At 36.4% G+C, this 20,522-nt stretch overlaps 1 protein-coding gene across 8 annotated transcripts in view; it reads left to right on the top strand.

Moving 5' to 3' along the window:
* The window catches only part of ZNF638 (zinc finger protein 638), a 114,449-nt gene that overhangs the window by 74,932 nt on the left and 18,995 nt on the right, over nt 1–20,522 (top strand). For 7 of the 8 annotated variants that reach the window (XM_080685775.1, XM_080685772.1, XM_080685779.1 and 4 more), the window contains 12 exons: nt 281–330; nt 544–596; nt 4,682–4,732; nt 6,781–6,852; nt 8,563–8,649; nt 8,915–8,983; nt 9,363–9,406; nt 11,336–11,467; nt 11,870–11,998; nt 13,629–13,670; nt 13,881–14,015; nt 15,914–16,039. In XM_080685775.1, the coding sequence (XP_080541901.1) occupies nt 281–330; nt 544–596; nt 4,682–4,732; nt 6,781–6,852; nt 8,563–8,649; nt 8,915–8,983; nt 9,363–9,406; nt 11,336–11,467; nt 11,870–11,998; nt 13,629–13,670; nt 13,881–14,015; nt 15,914–16,039 (990 nt within the window). The remainder of the gene's footprint in view (nt 1–280; nt 331–543; nt 597–4,681; nt 4,733–6,780; nt 6,853–8,562; nt 8,650–8,914; nt 8,984–9,362; nt 9,407–11,335; nt 11,468–11,869; nt 11,999–13,628; nt 13,671–13,880; nt 14,016–15,913; nt 16,040–20,522) is intronic. The other variant, XM_080685778.1, reaches the window with a different exon arrangement.

The raw sequence follows: 20,522 nt of genomic DNA, 5'->3' as shown, positions 1-20,522 counted from the left end.
AGACATCTTAAATGTCATAGTGCTATTTGAAATGTTTTAAAAGATAGTGATAAGAAGATGTAGATGGTAAAAGGTAGGATGTAAAATTATGTCATATGTGATTACAGGTTGAAGAGATTATTTTTATTCTATCTAATTAGAGAAAGGTAATATGCATTTCCACTTTAGGGTAGGAAGATTTTTTAATGTTTTTTAAAATTTTCTTACGCTTTTCTCTAGTCTAAAGCTTTTTAGAACTGAGAAAAATTAAATTTTTCTTCAAAATATTTTTCCTTCATAGAACAAAGAGGTGAAGAAAAAGATAGATTCAAAGAAAACATCTGCTTTAAAGTAAGTGATTTCTATAATTTCATGTGAGAATGAATGTGCACATGAGTTGAAAATTTTCAATTTTACAACTGCATTTTTAATGTTTTACTACTTTGGCTCTAGTTTAAATGGGACAGTGTTCAAATTGAATTATTTTAAACTTTTTTAGATTTAAATTACATCTTTAGATGTTTTAGAACTTAGAATTTGCTAAATTTTTCTTCTTTTAAATAGAAAAGATACAGATGCTTCCAAAGCTGTTGAAATTGTGACGTCAGCTTCTGCTAGTAAGTTGTTATTTTTAATACTCCTTCTCCAAATATGTGTATTTTGTCATTTTACTAGAAACTTCTTGCAAGATGATGACAGAAAAACATTATTTATTGTGTTTTAGTAGTAGGGGCCCAAATTGGCTCCTGTATTAGGCTATTTACTATGTAGTTAAGGGACCTCTTCTGAAGTACCTATCACAGTTCTATAGTGAATAGCTGTTTACATTAGTTTTGCAATGCCTCTCTTTATCCCCTCCCAATAAACCCACAAGACAAAACAAAGTATGTTAAGATTGCTTGTCTGTTCCACTTTGTTTTTGAAAGTAAAACAAAAAAGACAAAATGGAAATAAATATTATATTCACATGGTAAAAGTTGTTTCTTTACACATAGGAGAGCACTTCAGGCCTTTTTTTATGAATCTAGCTAAATGAATTGTTCATACAATTTTAATAAACTAGATTACATTTTTTTCTTATTCCATTTAGGATTGAAAAGGTGGAGACAGAGAAGTTATTGCTAAAATATATACTTGAGTCTAGGGAGAATAAACACCTTGGTGTAGTGAAGGATAAGAAACAAAAGCTAAAATGAAGTAGACGTAAAATATATTCAGAATATTAAATTGCTCTCTTTTGGAAAGGCAGGTGTATAGAGTGTTCTGGATTTCTATTCAGAATAGACTAATTAGTTTTCTGAAAACTGATATTCAGGTGACTAGAAAATTGGATTTTATAGAGTATCTCATTTGTCCATCATGTTTAGTTGGATAGTATACTGAAGGAATTGGAAGTTAGTGAAGGTGACTCTGGATGGCTTCTGGAGGGCAGTAAATTTTGACTAAAGTTTTAAATGTGAATGTGAAAACAGATGACATACAGAGGCAGAAGATATTTCAGTTAGGGAGATGACATAACAAAGGTAACAGAATTGAGGAATCACTTTATAGAATGCCTTGAAGATTCATGTTGGAAGTTTTTAAATTTGATTCATTAATAGTATAATCTTCCATTTCTGTAACATTCTTGAAATGATAAAATTAATAGAGATAGATAACAACAGATGAGTGGTTAGCAAAGGTTTGAGGGGAAGGAAGGAGGTGGCTGTTGCTAAAATGAGTAGTAGGAAAGATCCTTGTGATGAAACTGTTCTGTATCTTGACTACTGGTCACAGTAATCTACACACTATGATAAAATTTCATAAAACTAAATACACATTAATTAGTGCATGTAAAACTGGGGAAATTTGAATAATGGTAGATTGTATCGATATCAGTTTGTTTGTGATATTATACTATAGTTATACAAAATACTACCATTAGGTGAAACTGGGTGAAGGTCATATGGGATCTCTCCCAGTTATTTCTTGAAATTCCATGTAGAATAACTTTACTTATGAATATATTGATAACACTTTTAAGTAAAATATTAGCACATAGTGTTTGGGAGCACATTAAAGAAATACTATATTGTGTCCAAGAGGGGTTCATATCAGAAATATGAAGATGATTCAAAATTAGGCAATCTGTTAATTCATTTTACCATATTAGAGAAAGATAAATGCTGCAAAAAAATATTTAGTAAAATTTAACATTCATTCATTCCTAGCATTGAAAAAAGTTCTTAAAGTAGGTAATTACCTTCTTAACATGATAGTGTATGTGTGTATTCATACTTTTATTCATATACATAGAAACATATACACATCAAGTCAGAAGCCAGCATATGCTTAATAATGAAACAATAGAAGTGTTTCCATTAAAATTATCAATGAAACAAGGAATACTCATCACTTCTATGAATTCCATAAATATTATTCTAAAATATAATAGCCACCAACCAGTGCATTGTAAGTTAAGAGGCATAAAAATTAGAACGTAGGATACAGTATTATTTGCAAATGTGTATGTACTAGAGGCCCAGTGCATGAATTCGTGCACAGGTGGGGTCCAGCTGGCCCACCCCACTTGGGGCCAATTGGGCCAGCCAGGGGAAGGGGATGCGGGAGGTTGGCCAGCCATCCCCGCCCTCGATCGGGGTGGGGGCACCAATTGAGGGTGGAGGTGGCCGGGGAGAGGGGACGCAGGAAGTTGGCTGGCTGGCCCCACCCCCTGGCCGAACTCCTGGTTGAGGGGACAATTTGCATATTAGGCTTTTATTATATAGGAAGGATGGTGGAAAACTCAAGTATATATGGAAAATCCAAGAGAATATTGAAATGCTGTTAATATAATTAGCCATCTTAATTCTCTAAATTAACAAAGGCTTTAATTGCTTTATTATATAAGAATAACAATTTACATGTAATTTAATAAAATATTCCATTTACAATAATAAAAAAGGTAAAAGCTATGAAAAGAAAACTTTAAAATACTACTAAGAGGCATAAAATAAAATGAGAAATTAAAAGAGAAAATGCCTCATTTTTGGATAGACAGCCTCACCGTTAGAATCTTCCCTTTTTTTCATTTATTGAAACATAAATATTATGAACCTAGTAAAATACCAATAAGAGTTTTTTAAAAACATGTAAGCTTATTATAAGTTGGTATTTTTTATACATAAAAAGTTAGAATAGTCAGGAAAATTTTGCAAAGGAAGAGTAGGATGGACTAGCACAGTGGTCGGCAAACTGCGGCTCGCGAGCCACGTGCGGCTCTTTGGCCCCTTGAGTGTGGCTCTTCCACAAAATACCACGGCCTGGGCGAGTCTATTTTGAAGAAGTGGCGTTAGAAGAAGTTTAAGTTTAAAAAATTTGGCTCTCAAAAGAAATTTCAATCGTTGTACTGTTGATATTTGGCTCTGTTGACTAATGAGTTTGCCGACCACTGGACTAGCACTAACATATTATAATATACTAGAGGCCCAGTGCACGAAATTCATGCACGGGGGGTGGGGGAGGGGAGAGGTGTGTGTCCCTCAGCCCAGCCTACACCCTCTCCAATCTCGGACCCCTCGAGGGATGTCCGACTGCCCGTTTAGGCCCAATCCCACCTGTCGGACAGTCAGACATCCCTCTCACAATCCAGGACTGCTGGCTCCCAACCGCTCACCTGCCTGCCTGCCAACCTGATCACCCCCTAACCACTCCCCTGCCAGCCTGATCGACGCCTAACTGCTCCCCTGCTGGCCCGATTGCCCTTAGCTGCCCTCCCCTGCCAGCCTGGTCACCCCTAACTGCCTTCCCCTGCTGACCTGGTCATCCCTGACTGTCCTCCCGTGCAGGCCTAGTTGCCCCCAACTGCCCTCCCCTGCTGACCCGGTCACCCTAACTGCCCTCCCTTGCCAGTCTTGTTGCCCCCAGCTGCCCTCCCCTGCAGGCCTGGTCCCCCCCCCCCAACTGCCCTCTCCTGCAGGCCTGTTCACCCTTAACTGCCCTCCCCATCTTGTGGCATCCATCTTGTGGCAGCCATCTTGTGTCCACATGGGGCCGGTCATCTTTGACCACATGGGGGTGGCCATCTTGTGTGTTGGAGTGACGGTCAATTTGCATATTACCTTTTTATTATATAAGATTATACAGTTCAAGATTCAAAATATTTTCATATTGTTGGATAAATAAATAGATCAGTAGGACAGAAGAAATATTCTGTTATCTCTGTGATATAAACTAATCTTCCTAATATATAAAAAGCTCTAGTAAACAATAAGATAAACCTCAACAAGTCCCCAAAATAAATTGACAAATGTAGGCAAATCATAGAGATGAATTACACATATGAAAATTGACACTTTATTCATAATTAAGACAAAAATTATACTAGTTTCTATCCCAGATTGGAGTGAGTAATAACTTTTTTTTACATACTGTGTTTGTGTGGAAATGGGGAAGCCCCACTCTTATGTTCTATTAGTGATATTAATTGGTACAACCTTTCTGGAGGACAATTTAATATTGTTGAAATTTAAATCTATGCCTTTGTGTCAGCAAGTCTGTGTCCAAGAATTTACCTGTAGTTACTGTTCCATGTGTATACAAAGATGAGTATAAGGATATTTCTTGCAGTGTTTTTTCAAAATCATTGCCAGGTTATGTTTTTCCTAAATCTAAATGATATTATTTGTAATGTATTATTGATATATTTTTGTTGTTATTTTAGCCAAAACTGGACAAGCTAAGACATCTGTAGGCAAAGGGAATAAATCTTCAGGTATGTTTTTTTATTAGAATTCTAGACATATTAGTAAACTTTAAGTCATTTAAGAAGTATGTAGCAGTAGTGTTGGATTTCATGTGAAATGGTATGTGCTGAATGTATACTAATCTTTGAAATTTATAGTCATTTAGAAATTTTTAGGAATGAGATTTAGTAGATAATGCTCTTCCCTTGCAGTAATTATAAAAATAAGATCATTTGACTGGGAAACTATTTCTCATAATGGTTGTCAGAGATAGTTCCCTCTTTCTCTTTTATTTAGGTCTTCCTTCTGTTTATTTTATAAAAAATAATCCAGATGAATTTACTGCAAATTATGTTCTCTTTGCAGTTTTTATGGGCTATAATGGGTTATAAAGTAATTTTTAATTTTTTTCTTTCCCCTTGCATTATTTTCCATTCTATTTTCCCTCCCATTTCTGCTAAATGCCAGTTAATTAAGTGGATAGAGGTCAGTGTATTAAATTCTTCCTTATAATGGTAGAAAGGAAAGGAAGCAGTGTTGAATTGGCAAATATCATTGTTAGTGGTAGAGCCAGAATGTTCATATAATAGTTGCTTAGAAGCAGTAACCTGAGGATGCCAGGGATGCTAGCAAACTTGTTTTGAAGATGCATTTATTTAGCAAACAGCTTGATATTGCTTTGATATTAAGTATATGTGAGTCACTGGTGGGGATTTAGGTGAGTGGATGCTAAAGCCCCTTTCAACTATTGGAAATTAATTTTAGATATTTTTCTTACATTCTGGTCCCCTTTAGAAGTAGTAAAGTGAATTGACTTGTGGTAATAACATAGAGATAGGTGAAAAATAATTTAAGGGCTCATTAGTACTCAGGTTACTGCAGTGTGACAATATTTTTAATGACAAGTGACAATTCATAAGGATTAGTATTGTTCTTTTTGAGCAAAGATTAGGTCTGTCTTTGGGTATACGGGTAAATTTATAAACTATTTTCAGTTGGTTGTTGTGGATGTCAGTAATTCTTTTCCTTTATATAACTTTTCTAAGCATGATCATATTCTCACACGGCTCTGTTAGATAATTACGGCAGTTACCATCCTTATTTATAAATGGGAAAAAGTGCACAGAAACCGATTAATGCCCCCAAGTCTTCACAACTTAACTTGGAATTCAACCTGGAGCTACCGACTTCTGATCTAGGCTTTTCCCTCATACTACTTTGCTAGTTGTTATGAATCCTAATTTTCAGAGCTAAATCTCCTGTTGTTTTCTGAATGGAAAGGGTTTTGTGGTGATCTTTTTAGTGACACTTTGATAATCATAGTCTTTATAAACATCTTGGAAAATAAGCAGCAGTGATAGATGGAAATGTAGAAAGAAAGGTCAGAGCAATGTAAGTACCAAAAAAAATCAACTGAAAAATATCCTCCAGTGAGGATTAACAATAGACAGACAGACAAATAAATAAATAAACAAATACTACATGGCGCTATTTTTATATCCTTGCAGTTAGTAATTTTGCTTCAAGTTGATCCACGCATTCAGAGATTTATTTAACTTGCCTGAATGCCATTTTTATGTTCCTGAATTCTTGCTTCAGTGATGCTTTTCTTCTTGAAGACATTATTATCATTGCTGTATTTTTAAAAATGGCCTGTGTTGCCCTGGCCTGACGGCTCAGTTGTTTGGAGCATTGTACTCCAAAAGGTGCTGGTTCGATTCCTGGTCAGGGCACATACCTAGATTGCAGGTTCAACCCATAGTGGGGGCCCGCCTGAGGGAGGCAGCTGATTGATGTTTCTTTCACATCACTGTTTCTCCCTCTCCCCATCACTCTGCCCTCCCTTTCCTTCTCCCTCTTACTCTCTTCCTTTCTAAAAAATAAATAAAAAACAACGTATGTCAGGTGAGACTAAATAAATAAATAAATAAGGCCGTGTGCCAGTAGGTGATAGCATTTTATGTTTTGAATAAAACATAGCCTGTTGCTCTTATATTCGTTCTTTGTGAGTTTTTTTGGGGACTGTTGATATTGGTTAAAAATAAACCAGTTTTGACCACAGCTTTTTCTGATTTAGGGAAATCAGTGGGTTCTGTAAAATCTGTGGTAACTGTAGCTGCTAAAGCTAATAAAGCTTCAATCAAAACAGGTAAGACTGTTGGGAGGGAGAGGTGTTATTAAGTATGTTTGTTTTTGCAGTTGACATTCAATGTTGTATTAGTTTCAAGTTACAGCATAGTCATTAGACATTTATATAACTTACAAAGTGATTCCCCCCAGTAAGTCTAGTACCCACCTGAAACCATACATAGTAATTAAAATATTATTGACTATATTCCCTACTTCAAACTATATTTTATTTATTCATTTTATTGAATTTATTGGGGTGACATTGGTTGTGTTTCAAGCGTACAACTCAATAAAACATCATCGGTACACTGCATCTTCCCTATAATTGTAGAAAGGAAAGGAAGCAGTGTTGAACTGGCAAATATCATTGTTAGTGGCAGAGCCAGAATGTTCATATAATAGTTGTTTGGTGCACCCATTGCTCCAAGCAGTCTCTTTCTGGCTCCATTTTAAGTATATTCTTAAACTGCCTTAAAGAATATAATACAATGATATCAAAGGACACAGACAATAATGTGGTGAAGGCCTGGGAGGGGGGCAGTTATGGGGGGACATCTGTAATACTGTCAACAATAAAATTAAATACACAAGTTTTAAATTTATGTAGCTTTTAGTACCTAAGAACATCTTGAAAAGTTTAGTAGATACTGCTTTGATATTTAAAACCTAAAACATACAGGATTTTAAATTTTTGGTACTTTGGTCTTTGACATTTTCTACCATTGACATATTTTGTATTGAAACATTTTTGACAGCTATACAGGGTCAAAAATTTCATGTGTCATGTTTGTATTGTTATTTATTAAGTATTGTATTATTTTCCATATGGACAACTATAAGCCTATTTTGCCTTACCCTGTATAATTACAGGCTGCTCTGCCACTTCCCCCTACAAATTGTTCAGTCTTTGTTTTTCTTATTTTTTAAGAGCTATCACTTCATATTACCTTCCCTAGCTTGTACAGTTCTGAAGATTTTTTTTCTTTCCATGTTACAAGAAGGTATTTCCTTTATAAAGAAATGGAACACTATCCTATATAATAATATAAAAGGCTAATATGCAAATTGACCGAACAGAGGAACAACCGGTCGCTATGATGTGCACTGACCACCAGGGAGAAGATGCTCAATGCAGGAGCTGCCTCCTGGTGGTCAGTGCACCAGAAGCCAGGCTCACGGCTGGTGAGCGCAGCGGAGGTGGCAGGAGCCTCTCCCGCCTCCGCAGTAGTGCTAAGGATGTCCAACTGCGAGAGGGTGCAGGCCGGGCTAAGGGACACCCTCCCCTCGAGTGCACGAATTTCGTGCACTGGGCCTCTAGTTTTAAATAAACATAATGTTTAACATGTTCTGTTTAGTATTACTATTTTTCCAGATAGACTAATGTAAAGAACCTTTGTAGAAGTTATAAAATATGATTTGTGTGAGTGTGATTATAATGTGCTTCTGTCATCTGAGGGTTAAATTTGTGGCTCATTAATGGCCATCAACAAAAATTGTATCTCAGTTAACATTTGCTTTAAATCTTATTGGTAAACAGGTATTGAAAATAAATGGAAAGGAGACATACGTAATACTTTAAACAATAAAAATAAATAAATGGAAGTAAATATGTAGAAAATAACTGCTTTTATAATTAAGGTGAACTACTTGCTTACTAATATATTAGTGTGAAAAATACTAAATGACCAAACAGACCCTTAGAATAATGGTTCAATTTTGCTTTTGACAGCAAAGTCCAGTGGAAAGAAGTCTCTAGAAGTCAAAAAGGCTGGCATTGTCAAAAACAAAGATGCCAATAAACCTCTGACTATACAAGGTAACCTTGAAATGCTGTCATTTCATGTTTTCTTTAGATTCTCTTGGTATACACTCAAGATATATTTTGAAATTATTGCTTAAACATCTTCAAAGGGATTGTTTTCTTTTCAAAGAGAAACTTGTGTTAGCTTTGACTTAAACCAGGTCATCCTAAAGAGAGTTGAAGTGACAAAATAAAACTAGCTTAAGTTTCTGTTTAGATTCATTAGTTTAATTATATTAGTGTGTTTTTCTAGACTATTAAAGCAGACTGTTTCATGCAGAAAACTCTGAAATAAAGACCAGTATGGAAGTCAAAGCCACTGAAAATAGTGCTAAAGAAACTACTTCAGGTAGGCCAATAGAAATTTTATTTTGTTCTCTTACGTTAGAGATAGAAAATTTAAATTTTAAGAAAATAAAGTGTTTAATTTCATGTGATGTATGTATGTATGTATACTTTTAAATACCACGGTCACAACCTAAGTGAAATTAAGACTATTAGGATTCAGCTCTGCACCCTGTCTCTTGATTATTCTGAAATTTTGTTCTTGGGATAAAACTAAATGTATTATTTAAAACCCATTGTTACTTCTGTAGCTACTTCCTACTTAAATTCTTTACTCTTTTGTCAGTTTTATACATTTTCATGTAGTTGCTATGTAGTACATTTTACAATCTTGATAAATGAAATACAGCCGCATGAATTCTTATTTTATTTTGTATTTTAAGAAGCTGCTTTGGTGGTCACAGAAAATGAAACAGCTAATAACAAGGTCAGTTTTCATATTTCACTTTTTTATCTTTCACCTTTTTTAAAGTTTAGGAAATTTTGACGCAGTATATTTTCTTTTACTATAAATCCACATAAAAATGTACAAGAGCCCCAGCCAGTTTGGCTCAGTGGATAGAATGATGGCCCTTGGACTAAAAAGTTAGGGGTTCGATTCCAGTCAAGGGCACATACCTCAGTTGCAGGCCCTGGTCGGGGTGCGTGTGGGAGACAACCAATCGATGTCTCTTTCTCACATCAATGTTTCTTTGTCTCTGTGTCTCCCTCTCCCTTCTACTCTCTAAAAATCAATGGAAAAATATCCTAGGGTGACGATTAACAACAACAAAAATGTGCATGATTTGGCATGGTGAAAAAACCCCACTTTATAAAAATAAAAAGAAAAACTTTTAAAATATGGGTTGAGTTCAAAAGCTTGAGCTGCAGATTAAGTCCTAAAAATTTAGAAACAGAATATCAATAAGTATACATGTTTTTATTATTTTTTGTTAATCCTCACCCAAGAATATTTTTCCATTGCTTTTTAGAGAGAATAGAAGGGGATGGGAGATGGGGGAGAGAGAGAGAGACATCTCTACAAGCGAATGGGTGCCTTCCACATGAGCCCTGATTGGGTGGACTGGGCCAGGACGAACCTGCAGTCCAGTTACTGCCCTTGACCAGGAATGGAACCTGAGACCCTTCAGTGCTCAGGCTGATGCTCTAACCCAGCCGTGGGCAAACTACAGCCCGCAGGCCGGATCCGGCCTGTTCGGCTCTTCTATCCGGCTTGCGGAGCCAAAAGAGCGGAGGGTTCTCTTGCTCTCCCCTCCGCTCCTTTACTTTGAATTTATATTAGTTCACACAAACACTCCATCCATGCTTTTGTTCCGGCCCTCCGGTCCAGTTTAAGGACCCATTGTGGCACTCGAGTCAAAAAGTTTGCCCACCCCCTGCTCTAACCACTGAGCATACCAGCTAGGGTGATGTGTTAATATTTAGAATACCAGTTCGTTGTGTTTTTAGAGGAGCAAGTGGGGTTTGCAGTTTTATTTGAAGTGCATAAAGTCGTCATTAATTGTTTTCCTGTAGTTACATCTGGTATTATGAATATATTAAAATCTCATTAATTTAGATTTTATTGGTTAAAATTTTGAGATCATTCAGGTGCTAAGCATAAGTTTACTTTTGACTGATAGATCCATTTTCCAAGTAGGAAGTAGTATGTCTTCCTAGTTTGTTTTAGGAAGAATATTTTAAAGCACTAATAGAGTATTTTAAATTTACTTAAAGCACTTTAGAAGGAACCATTTATGAACACAGTTGACGTACTAATTAAAATCATTCCCATCTCGTTTATGAAAATTATAACTTTCCACCTTTTTTTCAAAAGAAAAGTCAAAAGTTGACAAATTTACTATTGTAAATCTTTGGGGATTTCCCCAACATTTACTAAAGGAAATATTGGCATTGATGAGTCATCTTGAAGAATAAAATAGATCGATAGAAGAGAATGCAGAAAAGAAAGTATTTACTTTGTAGTGGAAATGGGTTATGGGCTAAGGATGCTAAAAGACCAGGTAAGCTTTTTTCATATTGTCTAAAAGTGATTATTTTATTCAGTAAGATAAAAGGATATGTAGCTAAAAGGAAGAAATTGTAGTCAGAGACAAACTCGTGTTTTTAAACCATTATTGAGAAAACGAATTAAAGATCTTAATTAGATGACAGGCGGTATGGCTGAAATCATTCTATGTACTTGAAGATAGGAAATTTGATTTTAATTTGAAGTTCAGACCAACTTTCAGAATTAGTCAATTTTAATATTAAATGCAACTTAAATACTAACATAACATTATCTGCAATGTAAGCTTAGGTAAATATAAAAGCAGTTAAAAAATTTTTAATGTCAGCTCTTAAATTTGTTTTGAAGGAAACAGAGGAAATGTGTGTAGTACTTATTTCTAATTTGCCAAATAAAGGATATTCTATAGAAGAAGTTTACAACCTAGTAAAACCGTTTGGTGATACAAAGGATATTTTGATTTTATCATCTCATAAAAAGGTAAGTGTTGATAACAGATAGCTGTTCTTCTCTTCAAGCACATTTTGAAAAACATTAAGTTCACAAAGAAAAAGTTTAAAAGTAGTACCTCAAAATAATTAAGTTGTTTTAAGGTAAGGAATTTTTAAAATAAGTGATAAATAAGGTTTTTCTTAATGTCATTTACTAGAATGTCATCTGTTTTTTTCTTTAGTGTTGCATTATGAGTTCAGTTATTCATTATTTCATGCTTATGATTGTAGTATACTGAATTTATTGGCCTCATGTTTCTGAGGAATGCATTTTTTTCTTCAAAATATTTACTAAGTTTTTCAATTTATTTGATTTCTTAAGTATTAAATATTTTCAAGAAAAAGTAACTTAAATAAGACTTTTTTCCATTCTTGTAATTTGTTTTAAAAGGCAATTATAGAAATAGATAGAAAATCTGCAGATTCTATGATAAAATTTTATACCTGCTTCCCAATATCAGTGGATGGAAATCAACTCTCAATAAGTATGGCTCCTGAAAACATGAGTGTAAAAGATGAGGTAAATAATACTATCATTTTAATTACATTTTTATTAAATTTACTGTAGTCTATTATATTTTTTAGTTTTCTTCTTTGGTTCACATTTTCTCTCAGACAGTGAGAAAGATTCTTTCTGTCCCTCCAGTGATTGCCATCTCACTATTTTAGAGTTACTTCCATTTTGAGGGAATCCTATTCCTCTTGTATGTTCGATTGGGGAGAAGGTGAACTATTGTTTGTGGAGTATTGTCTGTACCACTGTTTGGATCCTTATCTCTGCCATTATCTGTCATACAAACCCAGAGGTTATCTTCAGTTTTTTTTCTCTCATTTCTTAAAAACCATTTGTCACTAAGTCTTGTCTCTTAAATTCTAAATATTTCTGGAGTTTGTTCCCTGTTTGTTCCATTCACCATTTCACCATTGCTTCACTTAAAACCTCCTAGTAAAGTAGTTCTTTGTATCCTTTACCTTCATTTGTTGTTGTTGTTAATCCTCACTGGAGGATATTTTTCCATTGATTTTTAGGAAGTGGAAGGTAGGGGGAGAGACAGAGAGAAACATCATTGTGAGAGGGACACATTGACTGGTTGCCTCCCGCACACAACCTGGGCTGGGAATTGAGCCTGCAACCCAGGACCTTTCAGTCAGTAGGCTGATGCTCTATCCAATGAGCCAAACCTGCTAGGCCCTTTTTTTTTTTTAATCCTCACCCAAGAATATGTTTTTCATTGATTCTAGAAAGAGGAAGGGAGAGGGGGGGAGAGAGAAATATCATTGTCAGAGAAAAACACTGATTGGCTGGTTTCCTCTTGAGTGTGCCTGGCCGGGGATGGAACCACGACCCTGTGGTGCACAGGACTTAGCTCTACCTCCATTTTTGTTTCCCTGAAAATCTTTCTCCACAAAGTCCCGAGACTGACATAAAATTCAAATCTGTTCAAATTTAACTGATTTAGAAATGCTTCGTTGTTTCTGTGTGGCCTACTATCAGCTGCTAAGAGGCACGAGGCAGAAATCTAATTTGAAAAAGCCTATTGAGACTCACTTAATGTGGTGCAATTACTGGGATTGTTTTATACATGTTAGTAGTATTAAGAACCATAGTCTTATAAGATAAAGTTTCCTTCTTGTACATGTGAGCCTTCGATTAGCTTTGACCCTCTTGTCTCACGCCACTCTAGGCTTCTTTATAATTACCACCAAATTGCTATACACTTAATAGTCTGTGTTTTGTTGTGTTTTTTTTTTTTTTTTTACTAGCCTACATCTTTGTTCTTCCTCATCCCCTACTTTGCTTAGTTAACTTTTTGTTTTATAATTTGAATCTCTTACTATCTGCTAAATTAAATATCTTATTTCTTGTCTGTGAATTTGAATGTCCTCCCCTAAGTGGTACAACCTTATTAATCTTTAATGTACTACTTAGGGGAATAGGATAAATTAGGTTTATGGGTAGGGTGCGTCTTGCATAACTTGTTTAAGAAGAAGGAAAGATGTGAAAGTAACAGAACTTTTGCTGAATTCATTTTATGAAACAGTGCTTAATGATTATTCATAAATGCTATTTTATTATAAATCTTGACTAATTAAAAATATGAATGAGGAATGATGTACACCTTCAGCCTTGTTCCATTTTGCTTTCCTAGGAAGCTATATTTACAGCCTTGATTAAAGAAAATAATCCAGAGGTGAGTTTTGCATTAAGTGTTTTCCTAGACTTGTTTAATTAATAGAAGCCTTGGTTGTTTATGTGTTCACCTGCTAGAAATTAAAGTAAACCTTAGCACTAATTTTAAAATTAAATGCTGTTAATCTGTGTTATACATTTGATACGTTATACATTTGATACTTCAGCTGTGTTTTTCTTTTCCTATGCTCTCTCTCAAAAAAAATTACAGGCAAACATAGAAAAAATATACAATCGATTTATACATCTTAATAACTTGCCAGAAGATGGACTTCAGTGTGTACTTTGTGTTGGACTTCAGTTTGGAAAAGTGGATCACCATGTATTCTTGAGTAATAAAAACAAGGTAACAAAGTCCGTTCTATTTTTATTTGTATGTTCTGTAAAGAATATAAAACTAAATCCTGTATTATTATGGTCTGCAACTTTTAATTCAGCTTCTGAACTGAAGCACCTATAAGTATTGCTCAGCCTCATAGCAGAATTATGGTAGAACAGTGTATTTTCTTTGGGCTGTGACAAGAAGGAAGAGGAACTTTCTCTCTCCTAGAACCTAGTTTTAAGGGGAAATAAAACTTGCACAACACATGAAAGATAATACTGCAAAGAGCATTAACTTATGGGGAAGTTTTAGACTTGAGTTCATTTAGCTTTATACCTTGGCTAAGTTGGTTTACACTTTTTATTTGTAAAATGAAAGGGTGTTGCCAGGTATTTTCTAAAGTCCCTTCCAGCCATAAAACACCTAGAGAGTTGGGTCTCTGTTTAGTTATATGGAAAGAAGTATATAAAATGATCATTCTTTACTTCTAAGCTTTGGCTTCTTCCCTTAAAAGACATTAACTTCTTTACATTTGCTATGCCCTCTGTGTTTAATGTTTAATTCAGATACATGTCCATTAAAAGTAGATTTAGATCAACCTTATATAACCTAGAAAATTAGGGTTTCATATGAAAATTGGAAATATTTGCTTTATCAAAAGTAGCTAATTGACCAACAACTAGTTATTAATTTCTCTGACATGCTTTTAACTGATACATAGAACTTGTTTGGTACTTTAGAAATAGTGATATAGGATGGAAGGGAGATGACAGATGGCAATAAGGAATTCTAAATAATTACTTTAGACATTTTTAATTCTTGGTTCTTCCTCATCCCTTACTTTGCTTAGTTAACTTTTTGTTTTATAATTTGAATTCTCTTATTAGCCTCCTGCACACACCCCGATCAGGAATCTTACCCAGAATTGAACCAATAGGTGTCGGGACAATGCTCCAACCAACTGAGCCACACTCCTTTTCATTTTGCCTTGACTTTGCAACATTTTAAGGATTGTTTTCTCTTGTTTACTTTGAAATAAGGATTAACCTTACCTTTTAAATCACATGTTTGAAATCTGGAAAAATGTATATTCATACTTTTAAAAATTAAAAAATATTTGATTATAAAATTTACTACCTAACTATATTTAAATGTTAGTTCAGTGGCATTAAGCATATTCACATTATGCAATCATCACCACTATCCATCTTTCCATTAAACAGTAACTCCACATTCTAACTCTTCCTGGCCCCTGGCAGCCACCATTCTACCATTCTGCTTTCTGTCTCTATGAATTTGACTAGGTACCTCATATAAGTGGAATCATACATTATTTGTCCTTTTGTAACTGACTTATTTCACTTAGCATAATGTCTCCCAACATGTGTTGTAGCATATATCAGAATTTTCTTTTTAAGGCTGAATAATATTCCATTGTTTGTATATATCACACTGTGGATGAACACTTGGGTTGCTGTCACCTTTTGGCTGGCTGGCTGTCTGTCTGTCTGTCTGTCTGTCTATCTATCTATCTATCTATCTATCGATCTATATAAAAGGCTAATATGCAAAGTGTCCCCTAGGAAGTTCAACCGGGAGACCGAGAGTTCGATTGCTCACTATGACGTGTGCTGACCACCAGGGGGTGGTGCGGAGCAAAGGAAGGCCCCGGCTAGCAGCCAGGGAAGCCAGGGAAGGAAAGCCCTGATCGCCCGCCAGGCCTAGGGACCCTACCCATGCACGAGTTTTGTGCACCAGGCCTGTAGTTGTGAATAATGAACATCAATGTACAAATATTTGTTCAAGTCCCTGCTTTCAATCCTTTTGGGTATATACCAAATAGTGGAATTGCTGGATGATGCGGTAATTCTTTTTTTAATGTTTTTAGGAACTATTCTTACCTTTTTTTATCTTCTCCAAAGGCAATTCTTCAGTTAGATAGTCCTGAATCTGCTCAGTCAATGTACAGCTTTCTGAAACAAAATCCACAGAACATAGGTGACCGTGTATTGACCTGTACATTATCTCCAAAGGTGGACTCATTAGAGGTAAGATTTTTTTTTTGTATCAACTTTTGTGCTTTTAGAAAATAAAGCATAAAGGTCATTCTCCCAAAGCTAGGTGATAAACACTAAAGGTTATTTCAAGAACGATACTCTTGGACAGTAATCAAACTGGTTTTGCATTTAGATTCTTTCATTTAAAAATATGTTTTGCAATCACTGCCAATTTTTATGTTATGGAGTAGTATAAATTTGAGAATAAATTGAGGTAATTTTGGAAAGTCAGCATAAAACTTATTTTGGACATATGTGTAGAGTGATTCCATTTGTGTAATATTGTTATCTCCAGAATGCAGAGATTACTTTGAGTTCATTTTGGCTTTGCACTGGTATAAAGAAGTTTTTTCATTCTTTTATTTATTTAAATTATATTTATTATAAACTTTCTTCTTGTATAAGAAATAAGATTTTACAGGTTCTTGGCTTATGCAGTAATAATACATGTATGAACACTACAAATAGTCCACCTTTGAAATTCAAATTCATGTTTTCTAACAGTTTCATTGTATGTGTATCAGTAGCAGTGGGTAAACAATAGGGCTTATATTTGGTGACTGAATGGTTTTTGTTTGTTAATATGCCAAAAATCTTGTGTAACTCAAGAAAATGAAAATTCACATTAAAACCAAATTAAATAGAGCACCTATAAGTAAATGCATCATTATAGGTACTCACCAAACACAAATTGAAGGAGTTGTTTAACCTGATTATTTCAGGTAAAAATTTGGAAATTTTTAGTCCTTGTTTCTCAACAGAACATTGTGTTTTTAAAATTATTTTTTATGCATTTTAAAGTTATTGCTTTGTTCAACTAAGTTTAGTAATTACATAAAACCTCTGCCTACATTGCTACTTTACTTCCTGAACCCTTACTCAGATCCTTATTCTTACATCTTAGTAGATTGGAGATCCCATTTGGCTTATTGTAAAAGTCTTAGCTACATCACTAATAAGTTAGCCTTGTGATCTTGAGCATGTCACACATAGTGTCTATTTTATCTATTCAATAAAAGACATATTGGATAGTAGAGGCAGGTAGACTTCAAGGTATTATAATGGTCTATAATAATAAAAGTGTAATATGCTAATTAGACCAAACGTCCTTCTGGACGAAGCCATGGCAGCAGGGGCTGCGGTGGTGGGGGCCAAGCCCCTTGCACGAATTTCATATATTGGGCCTCTAGTATAAGAATGAAAGCCCTAAGCTAGGGATTAGACTATGAAATTAAAATGATTCCTGCTCCCAGAGTTTTTAAATAATAGTTTTTACTTTATCATGTTTATAATGAATTATAACATTCTTATATTACCCTGTCTTCAAATGGTCCTCCCCATTTCTGTTATCTGTAAGTTACTTCTACATGTAGTACATTTCAGTCTTTAGTTCTGTAATTATAGTTTACAGTATATGAAGCATGAAAGCTTAATTCTGAGTACTGAAAACCACTGTCTGCATTTTTTTGACATCTTGATTATGAAGTTACTAGAGGCCTGGTGCACAGATTTGTGCACCGGTGGGGTCCCTCAGCCTGGCCTGCGCCCTCTTGCAATCTGGGACCTCTCGGGGGATGTAGTAGTGCACGAAGCAGCAGGTGGCTGGGGAGGAGCCCGACCCCGGTCCGGGCGCTGCTCCCGCTCATCCCGGCCCCGCTGCACCTGTAGTGGTAGCGCTGCCCCGGAGTCCGGAGAGGCTCGTGCTGCTGTAGCTGTGCTTACCAACTGTGAGCCCAGCGTCTGGCGCCCATTGGTCAGATGAGTGGCACTCCTGCTATGGGAGCAGGGGACAGTTCCTGCATTGAGCGTCTGCCTCCTGGTGGTCAGTGTGCATCATAGCGACTGGTCAAACGGTCGCTTAGGGTTCTAGATAGATAGATAGATAGATAGATAGATAGATAGATAGATAGATAGATAGATAGATGGATGGATGGATGGATGATAGATTTACTTCAGAATTCAGTAGTGACGAGAGGGGATCTATAAAGAAGGAAATACATGTCTATAACTTGTATGCTCGGAGGTGACTTATATTCCCAATCATTTCTCAAAATGACATTATGTTTTCATTTTCTTCATTATTTAGAATACTAGAGGCCTGGTGCACGAAATTCGTGCATGGGGGCGGGGTGTCCCTCAGCCCAGCCTGCACCCTCTCCAATCTGGGACCCACTTGAGGGATGTCCGACTGCCCGTTTAGGCCCGATCCCAGTAGGATTGGGCCTAAACGAGCAGTCAGACATCCCTCTCACAATCCAGGACTGCTGGCTCCCAACTGCTCGCCTGCCTGCCAGCCTGATCACCCCCTCACCCCTCCCCTGCCAGCCTGATGGGTGCCTAACTGCTCCCCTGCCAGCCTTTTTGTTCCTAACTGCCCTCCCCTGCAGGCCTGGTCTCCCCCAACTGCTCTCCCCTGCAGGCCTGGGTCTCCCCCAACTGCCCTTGCCTGCAGGCCCGGTTGCCCCCAACTTCCCTCCTCTGCTGGCCTGGTCCCCCCCCAACTGCCCTCGCCTGCAGGCTTGATCGCCCCCAACTGCCCTCCCTTGCAGGCCTGGTCCCTCCCAACTGCCCTCCCCTGCTGGCCATCTTGTGGTGGCCATCTTGTGTCCACATGGGGGCAGCCATCTTGTGTGTTGGAGTGATGGTCAATTTGCATATTACTCTTTTATTAGATAGGATAGAGGCCTGGTGCACAGGTGGGGTGGGGGCCAGCTGGTTTGCCCTGAAGGGTGTCCCAGATCAGGGTGGAGATTCCCTTGGGGCGTGGGGTGGCCTGGGTGAGGGGCCTGTGGTGGTTTGCAGGCCAGCCACACCCCCTGGAGACCCAAGCGGAGGCCCTGGTATCTGGGATTTATTTATCTTCTATAAGTGAAACTTTGTAGCCTTGAGCGGCGCCAAGCCTCTTGCTTGCTCTGTGGCTGCAGCCATTTTTGTTGGGATTTATTTATCTTCTATAATTGAAACTTTGTAGTCTTGAGTGGAGGCCTGGGCCCACCAGGGTGTGCAGAAAATTTGACTTCCTTCATTGCTGGGGAAATGCAAGCCTCCTGCTCGTTCCGTGACTGCAGCCATCTTGGTTGGGTTAATTTACATACTTGCTCCTGATTGGCTGGTGGGCGTGGCTTTTGGGTGTAGCGAAGTGATGGTTAATTTGCATATTACTCTTTTATTAGATAGGATGGCTTTCCTGTATAGTTTAGGAATTGTTTTTTGTTGAAAGAAGATTGTCTTTATTGTTATTGAGGTCATATAACTTAAATAGAATATATTCTCTTCTTAAAGCTATTCTTCTGAACCCTTTTCTACATTTATTGCGATTTTCTTTATAAAGCAATATATGAGAACATTTATATATATGAGAACATTTATTTATAAAATCATGGAGCTAGAAAAAGTGATTTGTAGAAGGAATGGACCTAGGAAAAAAGTTATAAACGTAAAGGAACAGCCCTTGGAGCTTGGGAGTGAGGAAGCTAATGCAACGGTGCATCTTTAATTTTTGTTGTTGTTGTTGCCCTTCTGAGTTATTTTTGTTATTTCTTGGATTCTGCATCTCCCATTCTCTTGGATTACTTTACTCTTTGCTAGAGTGCATTGTCAAATGATTTTCTGCAGAAAGTATGTGTGGGCAGTAAACTTTTAAATATTAATCCCTGCATATTTGAAACTGACTTTATTTTGCCTTTACATATTTCATTGATAGTTTGCCTAGGTGGAGAATCCTATGCTCAGATTGTTTTTTCTTTCATTATTTCCTAACCAGTATTACTGAGAAGGCTGAGTGTAACCATACCTTTATATATTCTATTTTTCTCTTTGAAAGCTTTTAGCATTTATTCATTAAACAAATATTTGTCTAATTCCATTTCTGTGCCAGCCTACTTTATACATTGATGACAGAGGAATCCAAATGTCTCAGTCTTCAAGGAACTTATTTAGTGGAGGAGATGGACTATAAACAGATAAGAACTATACATAATGTCAAGTGGTAAAAAGTGCAATGAAGTGCTATGGAGACAAATCAAGATAAAAGGATAGAGAGTGATGGATGGGAATATGTGTATTTTAGAGTGGTCAGGAATAGACCCTCTGAGGTAGAGTTAAGTGAGAGATCTGAAGGAAGTAAACACCATGAATAAATCAAGAGGTTTTTAGAAAAGCGAAGGTGTTAAGAACATTGGTGAGTCAAAAGTCTTCAGGGGTGATCATAGGGCTAGTGCAGTGAGCAAGGTTTTATCTTGGTTTGGGACTTATTTTCTAGATCCTGCTTACAGGACTGAAGGAATTTGTGAAAATATAAAGATTACTGTGTTCCTGGATCTGAGGAATGTTTTCCTCTTATTATTTCTTTGACTTTTTTTCTTGTCTTCAGTTTTAATGTTCTGCCTTTCTGGAAATAACACCTATACCAATTTTGCAGATGCTATATATCCTGTTGAATTTTTCTTAGAAAAATTCTTTAAAGAGGATATTC

The sequence above is a fragment of the Plecotus auritus genome, assembly GCF_963455305.1.
Source record: "Plecotus auritus genome assembly, chromosome: 8".
In the NCBI taxonomy this organism is placed as follows: domain Eukaryota; kingdom Metazoa; phylum Chordata; class Mammalia; order Chiroptera; family Vespertilionidae; genus Plecotus; species Plecotus auritus.
The sequence above is the reverse complement of the archived record's forward strand: the minus strand, read 5'-3'. Positions and strand labels throughout refer to the sequence as shown.